Here is a 15144-nt window from a genome sequence, read left to right on the forward strand (position 1 = left end):
ATTCAACTTAATCAAATTGTGTTGCTTAACGATCATTCCAACACTTTCACATTTAATTCATGCATGCACATCCTATAAAAACAGTACTTACATAAACTTTGTTAATTACCAACATGAAAATACTATTCAGAAGAATGATATTAGAGGTTAATTTATATTCTAGATGTATATCTTGAATCAGTTTATAATCTTTAGTACTAATTGACCAAATGCTTACTTTATATCTAATTATATATCTGCAATAATATATTTGAAACTGTTGACCAGAGATTCATAGAAAAAGGGGAAGTTAAAGATCAATGAAATCACTTATAGAAATTAACTTAACAATTCATGGTAATGGTCATAGGCCATCCCATCAAACCTGCGATCGGGTGGATATTTAGGTTTAATATGCTACAACAATGTCATCATCACGGGTTTGATTCCCCCAACTTCTGAATTTTTAATCGCTCTAGCTAGCCTCTAGCTAGGCAGGCAGATGAATCACTCCTCCTTCCCCAATCTTGCTGATCTCATGGGTTTCCTGCTGATCTGGGTTTTCTCATCTCCCTTTTGTTTGGCCCATGGATTTCATGCGCCGCATGTATTCAGCATCTCTGACTTGCGGATCTAGTTGTGTCATACATTTTTCTTTATATGTTGTCTCAATAGGTGAATGCTTACAATAGTAGTATCTCCAAAGTGGTTCGTCCCAGTCTGCATCTAGATTGCCTCCTATTCTATTCACCCATGTTGGCTCGGGTATGTTAATTATGAATAGTTTCCAAGTCACCCGTATGCAAGATATCTTTAAGTGGACAAAGCAATGCAAAGCTGTAAAGTAAATAGACGTACGTGGGAAACGGTACAAATTGCAAGCTAATTATTTACTACTAAAAATTAAAATGTTTATTAGTTTTGGAATATTGAATAGCTAGCTGGAAAATATCAAAAGCAAAGACAAAAGACTGAGCAATTAAAAAACAGATTATCTGAGGAATGAGATTCTTCAAAAATGAACGTACGGGCGGGGCCAGTTTCCTTTTCGACGTGCACGCGCTTGAATTCTACTGTGCCGAGATGGTCCCCTTCGTGGCAAGTCTTGGACATGAAAAGTACATAAAATCTGGTCGGTTTCATCTTTTAATTTAACGTGGCATGAGCAGGCGGTATGACCGCGCGGGAAGGCCCTTAAAAATCATCCGAAGAGTAAGATACGATTCCACCTGATCTTATGATATCTGGACAGAAGTCCTCCACAGACAATCTCTGTGTGCGCTTGTGTGGAGATCACAGAAAGAGATATATTGCTTTAATCGTTAGTCCTCGGTACCATATGCATCCGGCCGAATCCGTGTTCATTCTCACAAGTCAAAACAGATTAGACATTCGTGTTAGAGATTCAGAAACTTACTCCTGAAGAAAGAATAACATTTTAGTGTAGATAAAGTAATTTTATATTCACTTAATTTTCTCTTATTTTGTTTCCCAATGTCTAGTAAATTTATGGGGTACGCGAGATGATCAGGGTAGTCAGCTCCATTTAATATTTGAAGCAGCTTCCTCGTACTTGGAAATTAAAAAGTTGTTTTGTTGGATTCGTACTTGTTAGCTATAGATACGCGGTTAAGTTCACTTCTCATTGACCTCATGGCCACTAGAAGGAAGTTGTAGCCAGTAGTTTTGACCTCTTCAGATAACTTATAATGTTTTGACGATGATAATAATTACTAAAAAACAGGCATTTTGTTCCTGTATTCAAGCCTTATATATTGTATCTGAAGATTCACCATCAAGAAGGACAAATTCTTCTGTTTAAATTATCTGATTTTGTCTTCTGTAAAGCATCTTAGAGAATTTGTGCTACATATATATGTGCATGGTTGGGATCGAGATATTCCTTCCACGTTGAAATCTCTTTGACCTCATGGTTATGGAAGGTTGCTGTAGTTAGGACAGGTTGGATCCGTATCTACAGAAGACACTGCGACTTAAGATAAAAGGGCCGGTTACTTTCTTTATGATATATGGTTGGGAGAGACAACAGTACTAGGGCTTGAGAATTTCAACAACAGTTGCGAGTTTCCAGGTTTTGAGAGTTACTGCCATGAAGGACTAACATTTTTTTTTTTTTTTGTTGAAATTTCTTTGATTTTTTCGTTCATATAAACCCTCAAAGTGCTCAATGCCCATGAAGTTTGGAATAAAAAAGACTTTGTATTTCTACTTAATTTGAGTAGGGCTTGAGCTGTGGAGTGAGTTATTCTGTTGCAATGTGCAGTGGGTAACCAACTGCTGAGTTGCCCACAGCTAACACACATACACACACACATCTGGGCATATACGAAGAGTGGCAAATGTGATTATTGTTTAAATTAAATAAGAACCAGTGATATTCGTAGTGCTTCTGTAATATTGGTCATGTACATTGTGCTGCTACGTACTGGGTAGGGTTAATTTGGGTGTTTATATATTGCTCTTTGTGTATGGTAATTCTTGGAAATCTTACGCTTTGTGTTTGTATAAATATATAAAACTCTCTCTACAGATAGTTAATGTCATTTTCTCACCAAACTTCAAATTGAACAAATAATTGTTTCTTCATCGGATGAGGGGTTTTTAACTTTCTAATGGGTTGGACTTCTGCACTTTCATGATGTCGAAACCACCAGTATCTAGAAATAAATAAAGGAACACAGCGACATTATTGCCAGCTCTCACATGCTAGCCGCACTTTCATCACATTTTTGGGCCATAATTGCTGGGAGGCAAAAAAGGGCTGGCATGAGGGGGGATGTATGCAAATGGAAATGAATGATCATCAAAGACAAAAGATCGATTAAAAAAAAAAACCAAAAAGAAAAAAAAAAGGAGAAACATGAAAAAATTGGAGCCTGTACGTACGATTCTTGACAGTTCTGGACGTTCCCAATTAGGACAGCTCTCTCCATGAATAAAGTAACAGTTAGCCTTACATATATACAAAATGGTTTCCCATGCAATTTGTACTGTGTGGGGTAATGATCGTCCGTAAATGTGCTGTTTTAATTCAATTATTGAGGCTTGATCGGTTAACAACATATATACCATATATATTGTATGCCAATACAGGAAGTGTATACTTATTATTGCTGATTTGTTCTATTTAAAAAAGGGATTAATATTTAGAATTAGTACAAGAAGTGAACAGAAAGCAACTCATATGGCCCATGGCATGTCTACTCAATAGCCTCATGATGGGATTATCTTCATCTTTCTCCGCTATGTATTCCTATTCCTTTCACCCACATGATCTGTTTTCTTGCTTTTTTTTTAGCTTCACTAAAATCAATCCTGCCAATATTCTTCATTCATTAATCCTCAAGATGTCTAGCGGGAAGAATTTTGCAGAAGGATCATCAAGCTCTCCCAGTGATCACCAGCACCAGCAGCAAACAATACCAAGCCGTTATGAGTCGCAAAAAAGAAGGGACTGGAACACCTTTGGGCAGTACCTAAAGAACCAAAGGCCCCCAATTCCACTCTCCCAGTGCAATTACAACCATGTGTTGGACTTTCTTCGATATCTTGACCAGTTTGGAAAGACCAAAGTTCACCTCCAAGGGTGTATATTTTATGGACAGCCGGAGCCACCTTCACCTTGTACCTGCCCACTTAGACAAGCTTGGGGAAGCTTAGATTCCCTCATTGGGCGGCTTAGAGCTGCTTATGAAGAGAACGGGGGCTCAATAGAAACAAATCCCTTTGCTAACAGCGCGATCAGGGTTTATCTTCGAGAGGTAAGGGAGTGTCAAGCTAAAGCAAGGGGGATCCCATATAAGAAGAAAAAGAAGAATACCAGTCAAAGCAAGGGAAATGAAGAGAGTTCTACTACGCACTTCTCTTGATTCGCGTCGCCAAATCAATGTGGTAATTTCTATACATATATATACATATATTTCTGATCAATTGCTTTAGTTTTTTAAATTAATAATGTTTGTTGTGAGGAGTACTGATCAATGCTGGTACTAAACTCATTCCATTTTTCACAATAGAATGAAGCATGACTTATATATTAAGAGAGAATGTAATCAAACTCAATATTTAGTCATGAATGATTTGATCGATGATAACCGTCATATGGCCTGATAGATTTGGACTTTAGAAATTAGTACTATGCATCATGTGAAACTACAAAAAAAAAAAAAAAAAAAAAAAAAAGAAGAAAAAAAAGAAAAAAGAAAAAAAGAAAGGAAGAGAAAAGAAAAGAAAAGTATAATCACCAATATATATATATATAAGATTATAATTAAATATGGTACAAGTCCTTAGTGGAATTGAGCTCAGTAACTCTATATTCAATGTAGACAATAAAGATTGGCATATTCTTTTTGTGTTAAACTCGTGATGAATACTTTATCTTCCCTCTCTTCTCTATCTTTCTTGAAACATTATGCAGTAACTCTAAGTTTATGGTGCATAAGACTTTAAATCAAATATTAATTGAATCTTAACATTTTCTTTATTTAGCTCCATTTAGATTATGTTAATTTTGCGCTCAATGGTGTGAATTAATGGGTAGAGTGAGATATTTAGGGCTCATTTGGATTCAGAGCTGAGATAGTTTTATCTCATCTCAACTCGTACTGAGAGATACTCTCTTATTCAAACACTTACTTTAAAATCACTTCCTAATTCAAACACAATTTTCAAAAATCATTTCATCTCATTTCAATTCAACAATTTCATTTCAATCTTATACTTTACTAATTCAAGAAATTAAGCATAAGTTATGTAGCGAAAAAAATGACTATTTAAGTTTGAGGTAGCAATCATCTGGTCTAAATCTATATATATACATATATATAACAAATTTTCCAGAGCTGGTTAATTTCTTCTAGCGCTTTAGTGCATATATATTATGTATATAATATGCAAAGAAAATGTTTATATTCTGAGTCTTCATTTGTTTTATCCTTTTGTACCTTGATCATGAGTAAACTGCTCATATTTATCCAAAACCAGATTTTGTGGTAAAGTAATTAAGTTATTTTGTTCAAATGGGATATCTGGTACTAATTAAGGTTAAAGGAAATGCTTCATGTGTGTTTTGCTTCCCAAATACGCCTTATATAGTTAACAAATTGGTTCTTGATCTACTTCTTTATATATGCTAATTGTTGAATCTTGAGTGTTACTACCGGCTCTTATTGGAGAAATTTAACATTTACCTACAAATTGAGACCAATCAATGTACTATAAAGTTGGTAGATTGGATATAAATCCTTGGCATTGAATTAGTATTCTTAGTTAAAATGCATTTCAAGTCATGTATTTATTATGCTCCTTCGAAAATTCTAGAACCATTATACATTTTAGAAAAGAAAGAATATAGACTGAATAAAAATTTTATGTACAGTTATTTTTGCGAACTCTTTTACACATTCCATTAATGTGATTTGTTACATTTTTTTAATATAAAATAATTGTTTTAACTAATCACATTAATAGAGTGCGTAAAGAATACACACAATTACTGTATGTAGTAAAACTCTATACTTAATTAGTTCAATCTAGGCGCAAATTTAATAGATGCATTTATGCTTATGGGGTAATATTTATTAATGAGTACGGAAGATTCATGTGCATGAATTCTCAAGTTCACTTCCCCATAATCACTTTCTTAACAAATATAATGAGTTTCTCTAGGATACGAATTGAAGTCTTTTTTCTTAATTTGGACACAACTCTTGCTTTATAATTTCAAACCTTATCATATTCTTGATTGAGTTTAATCTTGTGATGTCGTTTAACTCCAAATATCACATTCTTTTGCAACAACTAATTATAACAAGCTTCCATGTTTGATCCTTTTTCCTATTATGTCAATCTCTTCGATCTTTCATCATCTCCTCATCCAATTCTTCATATTTTCTGACCTACTTCTTCGAAGCTCTTTATCATTAAAAAACACTACCTTAATCACTAAATAAAAAAAAATATATCACAGCATAGATCCCCAGCCGGGTACGTATATGCTTTGGCATTTCTGATATATATAAGGAGACTCCTAATATAGTTTCTTCTCTTTCAAATCCCAATAAGTTTTCTCATTGAAAATAGCATCTCAGCTAATAGTTAACTGTCCTTTACTTCTGATATTATATAAAAAATTCTAAGCCTTTATCATTTATTTGTAGCCAACAAATTATATTACATCTCCCTTTTATCACTCAGATTAGTCTTTTTCGTGAGGAATGTGAGAATAACAAATGCTACAACAAATTAATTTCAGAGCATCGAACAAATGATTTGGTAACAGTTCAAGTTTCAATTAGAACCTTATTCTTAATTAATTAGATCTTTTCGGTGTAGAGAAATGCTTGGGATTCTCGATCATGGGTCCTCAGCATTTCTCCCGATACTAGCTTTCTCTCTCTCTCTCTCTCTCTCTCTCTCTCTCTCTCTCTCTCTCTCTCTCTCTCTCTCTTACTTAGTGATTAACAGTTGGTCTAGGTGATGATATTTTACTATTATTTATTATTTTATCATTATTTTTCATCTACTTTTTACTATTTTATACCACTATCCACTATTATTTAATACTTTTTATTATTTTTTTATTACTATTCATCGAGTATTTGAGATCACCTCAATACCCAAATACAATCTAAGTATTTTTTTTTTAGTGATGTTGTAAATCTTTTAAATAAATATATGTAAGAATATTTTAAAAACACATGAAAAAAAAAAATTTTAAGTACACTTGTCAAACCCAGATTTGTGCCCGAGTTGGTGGCTATAGAGCCGCCACTCAATATATAGGACAAGTAGTACTTATGTAATGTGAATATCATCTACCTAGAAACCCTATATATGGTCAAATAAGTCTTAGATTAGTGATGCAATATATGCTAGCTGTTGACTATATCCAACATGCAATGAGTTGCTAATTCCATATTCCACCATCTAGATCATATTATTATGATTTTTCTAGAGTACACTCGTTGTCATAGCCCCTTCAAATAATATATATTCTTGATGAGAAATGCTACTCATCATCCCTACACCACATACTAACATGTGATTTGTTATTTTTATCATTCTATTTAAACACATACATATTAATCATGTATAAATATGTGTGTTTAAATATAAAGGCAAAAATGCAAATCTCATTTTGATATGTGGTGTGGAAATAATGAGGAGAATTTTTCATTCTTGATAGAGTATTGTTTCATAGCCAGTAGTACTTCCAATGATCTTGATACTACTGTCAATTCGCTTTTCAAAATTGAAAGGCTTCTCTGTTCTCATCTTTTGAATATATGTTTGAAAAGTTTCCTAATTCTCCTTCAAAACATACACAACTACTTCTAGAATTGTAAAATTCCGACCAAACTTGTTCTATAATGTCAGTTAGCTAGCTATCAGTCATTAACACAGTACCACACTACAAAAAAAAATTAAGTTGGAGCGGAAAATCTTCAACTTTCATTAGGTTAGAGTACTTCATGGCTCGCCTTGAAACCATTATAACTCCATAACAATTATGAGAAACAGCATTAACCTAATAAGACCAATTAATTAAGGAAATACCAAAGTAGTTAACTAGCTAGCTAGATAGGTATATTATAATAAAGATCATATCATCAAAATAATAGGCCACCACAAAGATTGATCGGAAAGGCCGTATTCTTCTAGAGATCAATAAGGAACTTCTCCTCTTCCTATAGATTCAACTATTTCAACAATTTTAAAGGTGAATATAGGAGCTGCATATGACATGGTAAGTGAACACTAAGTAAGTAGCTAGGATATTTATTATATGAAACCTTTCTTTACAAGATATTTTTCTATAGTTTTTCAAAGCAATATTTCAAATGCAATAACTTTTACGAGTATCATCTATCATGATATATAGATCAGAGTCAGTTCAGCATCGTACTTTTGGTCATGCATGACGTCTTCTTGTTTAGTTTTTTACGAACTCGTATCACCCTCTACTTGACCTGATCTGGATGGTTAAGCTATCACCCCACATGATAGCTAGCTAGGGCCGGATTAATAACTTATGAATTATCACAAGATTATTATTGTTATTTTATTAATGCATATTTCAATTCATATTTCTTGGATGTAGTTTCTAGCTAGCTCCTATGCCCTATGTATCTCTCCAGTACTTATATTATAACTAGTTGTTTAAAAAATCAACAAACTACTTGAACATCAAGCTAGAGAAGTAATTATTGAATAATTAGCCCTAGTGTTAAATAATTTGGATATTACAACGTTGCTAGATAGGAGACTTTTCTTTGTATCTACTCCTGATCTAGTTATCATGAATAGCTTGCTCCAAGAACTATCTTCTTCCCCTAACCTCATCTTATAATCTCGTCCCCTTTTGATGGTCTTCTAGATGTCTTGAGCTAAAGTTTCCACCATTTCGATTTTATTTAACGTAAGATGAGGCGGCCTTCTTCTAATGGAAAAAATTACCTTCCCTAGGAAACTAATTAGGGTATGTTTGATTAGGAGAAATTTTGAAAGAGTTTCTGAGCTGATGTTGGGTATATTATTCTGCCACTAAACCCCCTCCACCCAAATAAATCAAAGATGTTTTCATTCCATAATAAAAACCCCTCAAAGTTCTCAAAAACAATAAAAACTCAAAAAACCATCTTCCAAATAATATTCTAAAAAATATTTATATGAACATAAGACAGCATGCAGCCACTCCATTGCTGCTGCTACCATGAGATAGACTAGGAGCCCCATGCAACGTACGGGCGGTTTGATCTAGGCCACTCAATCAACCTAGCCACCATAGGGTGGCCCACCTCATGGTGGTCAGAGTCATGTTTGGTAGCTAATGAGGGTGGCCTGATTTTGGCCGCTTCTAGTAGCCAAATGTTGCCGTGGTCGACCCAAATCAGGCTGTACGTCCGTTATCCGTGTGAATACCATTGTTGGTGGCTTAATCTGGGTACCCAAGGCTACCTGATGAGGTGGCTGTTCTTTTTTTATTTTCACTTTAAAAATTATTATTTATTGTGTCGTTCGAAGACTTTAAAATATTTTCACATCCGAATATACTTTCAATGGGTGCCGTTACTCTATTAAAACTTTTTCAAAATATCATCTAGAATTTTTTTTATAAGAACAATCATCTTCATTCAATATCAATAATTACAGACATTTATCAAACCAAATGGCTTGAGAAAAAAAGTCAAGAATACAATCAACCCTCCAAGCATTACGGGCAAGCTGATGAGCTGCCACATTCTCTTCCCTAGCTATACACGTGATTAAAAGAACAACTACCAAAACAACATTTCAGCCTCTGTACTTCTGAAAACAGAATCCCAAGGATGGAGTAGTTCACCATATTATTTTTCTGTAGAGATTGCACTCACAACAAACAATCACTTTCTACTACTATATTCAAAATACTCATAGTGAAACACAATTGAAGGCCATGGAAAACTGCCAACTGTCCATACATACTTTTACATTTCATGATGATCAAAACTTTCTTACATGCAAATTTCACCGTACTCATGTTTATTGTGTTTAGTGAAATTAGATAATAAAAAAATTGAGTGATTTTCTTTTAGAGTATGCTTTGTATTGGGATTTTTAAAAGTCAATTGGTAATTTTGAATACTTATTTGCATTTACTTTTTTTTTTTAATTTCTGCTTTTATACTTTTTACTATATTAATGTAGATTGATGATTAGATTATATGATGAAATATATTTCTTTTTTATCTTGAAAGATATTTAGATTGAAGTTGAGAAATTTTTTTTAACTTCTTGAAATGCTTTTGAAAAAATTGTTTACCAAATAAATTCTAATTAAGGCCGGCTTGTTTGGACAATTGGAGTTTTTTTGGAATTCTGTGAGTAGTAATAAAATGGTCTACAAATAGTAGTGAAATATTTTGAGTTGAGATGTTTTTATTGGGTTTTGAGAAATTAGAGAGAAAATGTTGAATAAAAATATTATAAAAGTAAAAAATTATTTGAATATAATTTTTGAAGAGTAATGCTAGATACAGTTCTAGAGTGTACAAACCATTCACCCTCCCTTTGAAAAAATGTGGATTCACCATTAACAAAAGTATCTTTACATTTGAGTTCCAAGTTTACCTACTTTTTTCAAAAGGCGTGCACGGGACTTGCACACCTGACTATAAATATCATTTCTCATTTTTAATATTATTTTTATTTTTAAGTTTGAAAAATTCGTATTGGTTTTGGTGTTTTGTTTCGAAATTTGTAAAAGTTGTAATGATTAAATGAAAATTTTGAAAATTTGAAATTGAAAGTATTTTGTATTTGAGTATTGTTTAGGAAGAAAATTATGAAAAGTTTTGAGAAGTGTTATGAATTTCCCATCTCATCTTATTATTCAAACGTACCCTAAGGGGTTGTTTGGAAAACACATCTCGTTTTGAGAAGTGTTGTGAATTTCTCATCTCAACATATTATCCAAATGAACCCTAAGGTGCGGTTTGGGAAAGACATCTCATCTCATCTCAAAATTTTCTATAACTTACTTCTCAAATATCAAATATAAATACTTTTTAATTTCAAATTTTCAGCTTTTTCATCTAATCATTATTACTTTCTCAAACTTTCAAACAAAACACAAAATATAATTCAACTTTTTCATGTCACAAAATAAAAATAATATTAAAAAAAATATAGTCTAAAAATATTTTAACTTTATAATATTTTTATTTAACTTTTTCTTCATTCTTTTCCAAGACCCAATAAAACATCATAACTCAAATAATTTTATTATTATTCATATATTCTCGTTTCATCTCATTCTCCGTACATCTCCTAAATCTTGCTAGTTCGTATTCTTGAAGGACCCCTTGTTGCTTCGCTTCTCTATTTTGCAGCAAATTAAAGCACTTATTCATCTTTTCAACTTAGGTGCATTTTGGCCCCTATTTCAACCTATAATTTTTCTTTTACAAAAGCAAACTACTCCAAATGGATTTTATCTCTGTTTTATCAATAATTAATTTTGTCCATATTTTCTTGGGATATATGGGGCATTACAAGAATATTAATTAACAAGATGCGAAATTATATATGGTGATCTTAATAAATTGCATCTTTCCACACATATCGATCAGTATCAATAGACTTAATGATTTCTTTGCACTCCATGAGTTTTGTCCGGATACTGAGGATCGATATTGCTTCACAATTATATATATATCATTCACATGAAAGGTACCAAACTTGATCCTTATAACTAGAGTACTTAATACTCTTTTTGATCTTAATCTTTATCATCCCCAATCACACTTCTTGCAGATGTGACAAATTTCAAAGGCTGTGTCATTTAAATTGTTGAGAGAATAAGCCACTTAAAATGTGACACGTTATCATGTGTGATTGGAAATGATAAAGATTAGGATGAAGAGCAGCATTGGTCTTCTAGGTAACTATTAAGTCGTTCATTCATCTCATTTCTTTACTTCCACATCTTCAATCCTCTATCACATTGAATATAAGTTGCTACTTTGCTTCTCAATAAAATCTTTGAATCCTTGAAAACTTAAGAAAGTTCTCTAGTTTTTGCCTAGCTTCGTCCCAGATAATTCTAGGACAACAGTCAATATGTGAAGATGAGCAGATTATATATGCACATCTAGAGGACTTCGCATCTTTCCACACGTACATGTACATGCACAGTAATTAATTATGTTCTCCATGAGCCTTATCTGAAGAGTGGTCGATATTAGTACTCCCCAACTCATGTACATCATAATTCACAAGGTTCCAAGCTTGACTTTAACACCGGAAATCGATTGAGCAAGTACTTTAATCTATTAAAAATTAGATGATAAAATCTTGTGTTGTAGTTGACCACTATAATTAATATTCCTCATGAACTTATGTTATTAGTAATAGAAATGAATTGCAACGTCATAACTTCTTGATGAGAAAATTGCTATCTTTATAATGAATCTAGTATATATGTGCACATGCAATACAATATTTTGATTGTTTTTATCATATAAGATACTCATGCGACGTTCTTTTTCAAGATGAAAAACATATATACTAATTTTCAGTTGTCTTACACACTATGAAATATTGTATTTAGCTTCCAACCATACCATTTTCAACAACTTCCAAAGTATCAATAAATTAGTACTTTGCCTTGGCCAGTTCCTAATTAACTCTAGAAATTAATACTAATTCCTAATTTACATTTAGCTTGCACAATCGATCTGTACTAAAACTAACTATAGTATCTACATATATATATATATATATATCAAGAATTAATTATGATTTTTGTTTTCAATTTTTTTTATATGCAACCCACTACAATAATTATATATTAAGGTCTTAATTGTTGTGCCAGAACCGCCTAGAAACACACTCACACACAAGATAGACACAATATTTAAGTGATTCGACAATTTGTTTACATCCACTGAAGTGGAACCAATTGATTTTAATATGTTTGTATAAAGTTATAAATACTCACAAAAGAACCTCTCTATCTCTCAAATGGCCCTCTTCTCTTTGATTTTCCCACTCCCTACATTTCGCCCACACCTCCTGCCTTGATCACTCACCTATGTGAGGATGGCCTTACACCATTACAAATGGCCTACTTTTATAGGAGGACTAATGGAGGGGACTACTGTTCAAATGGCAGCTGTTCACACTTGGGGATTTCACACATGGGGGGTTTTCAACACCATCCAACATTAATTAACTATTGTGTTCTAGATCTACCAGCCAGCTTGAATGGAAGAAGGGCAAGCGAAAACTGATTTTCCTCCATCATCATGTTCTCATTGCAGTTTATTGGATTATTTGCTTCAAGTAGTCTTCACTTTTCTCAACATAGACAAACCTTTTAAAGGATGGAATTAAAACTTTCCATGAAAAGAAAATAGATCAGTAGAAGAATGATTTGGTTCTTACAAACTTAACAAAAAGGCTTAGAGTAATTTGAGGCGCGCAATACTTTTCTTGGTTTAATTTGTTGTCTTTCTTCTTTCTTGAATAATTTATTCCCTTTTTGGCCGTCTACATTATTCTTTTTCTTCACTTTTGAATTGCATTTCTTTAATCATCTTTGAGATTTTAAGCTAAGATAGATTTGATTTATAATAGTCTCAACAAATTAATTTATTGAGTATGCATTAATCATCTCTCGCTAGACTCCAAAGAGCTCATAACTATTTCTACAATCATATAGTAGCATATAATGCTTAGTGACATTGTGATTTTTAATTTCTAGCTTTATTATCAGTAAGTACGTAGCTTCGACTTATAATATTATTATTGCCATGTTCTCCCCTTGAAAGTAAATAAGGAAAATAGTATATAGAAGATATTCCATTTTGTAGCTTTTAGAAAGATTTGGCACCATGGACCCTATTAGTAATTTCAACTTTCTTTGTTTTTTTTCTTCTTCTTTTTTTTTTTTTTTTTTTGTGCATTAATTAATTTAAGTTGATTCTCATTTGCAAGTTCAACTAAACCTTTCGTGTCTATGATATCACATAGACCTTTAGACAAAAGAAAGGTGTTTGCTTTAACCTTTCAAAATTTTAATTTTCTCCTCCAAATATTCGAGTGCAAAAAGCAAAACACTAGAACACTGCCTTGCACAGGATAATATGTATCTTCTTTTGCTACATTATTCTTTTATAAATACATATCACACCCAAATAATATTTTCAAAACAATCTATGATACCACTTCATGCTGATCTAGGGTAGTGGAAGGTTTAATTTGTAAAGGTATCTTATTTTGGTTAGGATATGTTTTTGGAGGAAAAAACTTAGTTGAGTTGCTACTGTTTAACTGATATATAGTCTTTATATATGCATGAATCAAAAATTTTATATGCAGTCATTTTTTTGTATTCTTTTACGCACTCTATTAATGCGATTGATTGCGTATTAAAAAAAATTTACATAGTCAATCACATCAATGGAGTGCACAGGAAGAAAAGTGACTGTATGTAGTATTATTCATGCATGAACTATGATGTGGCTGGTCGGTAAGTAGTTGAAAACAGTCATTTACATGTATGCATGATATGTAGTTGTATGTGGTAGTACTGCAAGTTTTTATTGTGCTCACAGCTTATTGATAGATCTGTGTTTAGCCTTTTATTTTTTTCAAAATATTCCCCTAGCTAGACAATATATCACTCCAAGTTAAGAAAAGGACCAAATCATAGATGAAGTCCCCTACCCGATCAAGAAACATAGATGATCATCGAAAATTCCCTAACCCAAACCTACGCACTCCCTTTATAAAAGTTTTCAGACTTTCCAAATTAGAACATCAAAAAGAAATCTCCTTAAATGGATATATATATATATATATATAGAGAGAGAGAGAGAGAGAGAGAGAGAGAGAGAGATTATATATGTGTTAATAGTATAACTGATGACTCTGGCCTATCTTGTTTTCCTTAATTTGATCATGTACGTACGTCTCTCTTAATTTTTGTTTGTTAACAGGCGACCGTGGTCAGCTTGTGTCAACTTTTTGAACTTGTTATATTATTAACACCTTGCAGGCTCGCGGGGAAAAATTGAATCAGAAGGAATGTTAAGAAGATCCTACTGCATGCATTTGAGTTTCTGTCATCTTTAATTGGACGACAGTACGTAGTACGTCCTTATTTTTAACTTTCGAGTTAATTAGGAAGTTATAATTCAGTACTGTTTGTGATCAGCCTGGCCTGCTGGCCGTCTTGAAAGTCAATATTTCATTTGCCTCTTGGGAATGTAAAAGCACTTGCTATATATACTGCAAACCCCTATATGTAAAACTCTCTCTCTCTCTCTCTCTCTCTCTCTCTCTCTCTCTCTCTCTCTCTCTCTCTCTCTCTCTGTGTAGTATTCTGTTCTGTCCATTAATATTCCTCTTAAACGATCGATACAATTTGATCTTCAATATCCTAATTAAACCCTGTCGCGTACATGCATTTTCATTAATGTTAGCTCATAAGCTATAATATCATTAATTTACTACATTTAAGGTTTCTCGGATTGTGTTACGTATATACGTCCTTGCCATGATAGTATTCCCAAAAGCTTTTTTTAATTGCATTTAGCGGAGATACCATATATATACTACTAAAAGAAAAATAGGGGGAAAAAAAAATATTGACTC

General features: G+C 32.8%; 1 protein-coding gene across 1 annotated transcript; it reads left to right on the forward strand.

Moving 5' to 3' along the window:
* The first annotated feature begins 3187 nt into the window (after positions 1 to 3187).
* On the forward strand, positions 3188 to 14819 carry LOC122306921 (protein LIGHT-DEPENDENT SHORT HYPOCOTYLS 10-like). The gene is made up of 2 exons (XM_043119490.1): positions 3188 to 3891; positions 14546 to 14819. Exon 1 carries the CDS (start codon positions 3192 to 3194, stop codon positions 3867 to 3869), a length of 678 nt encoding a protein of 225 aa, XP_042975424.1. The 5' UTR covers positions 3188 to 3191; the 3' UTR covers positions 3870 to 3891; positions 14546 to 14819.
* Positions 14820 to 15144: the final 325 nt, after the last annotated feature.

Source organism: Carya illinoinensis, chromosome 4 (genome assembly GCF_018687715.1).
Source record: "Carya illinoinensis cultivar Pawnee chromosome 4, C.illinoinensisPawnee_v1, whole genome shotgun sequence".
Taxonomy (NCBI): Eukaryota; Viridiplantae; Streptophyta; class Magnoliopsida; order Fagales; family Juglandaceae; genus Carya; species Carya illinoinensis.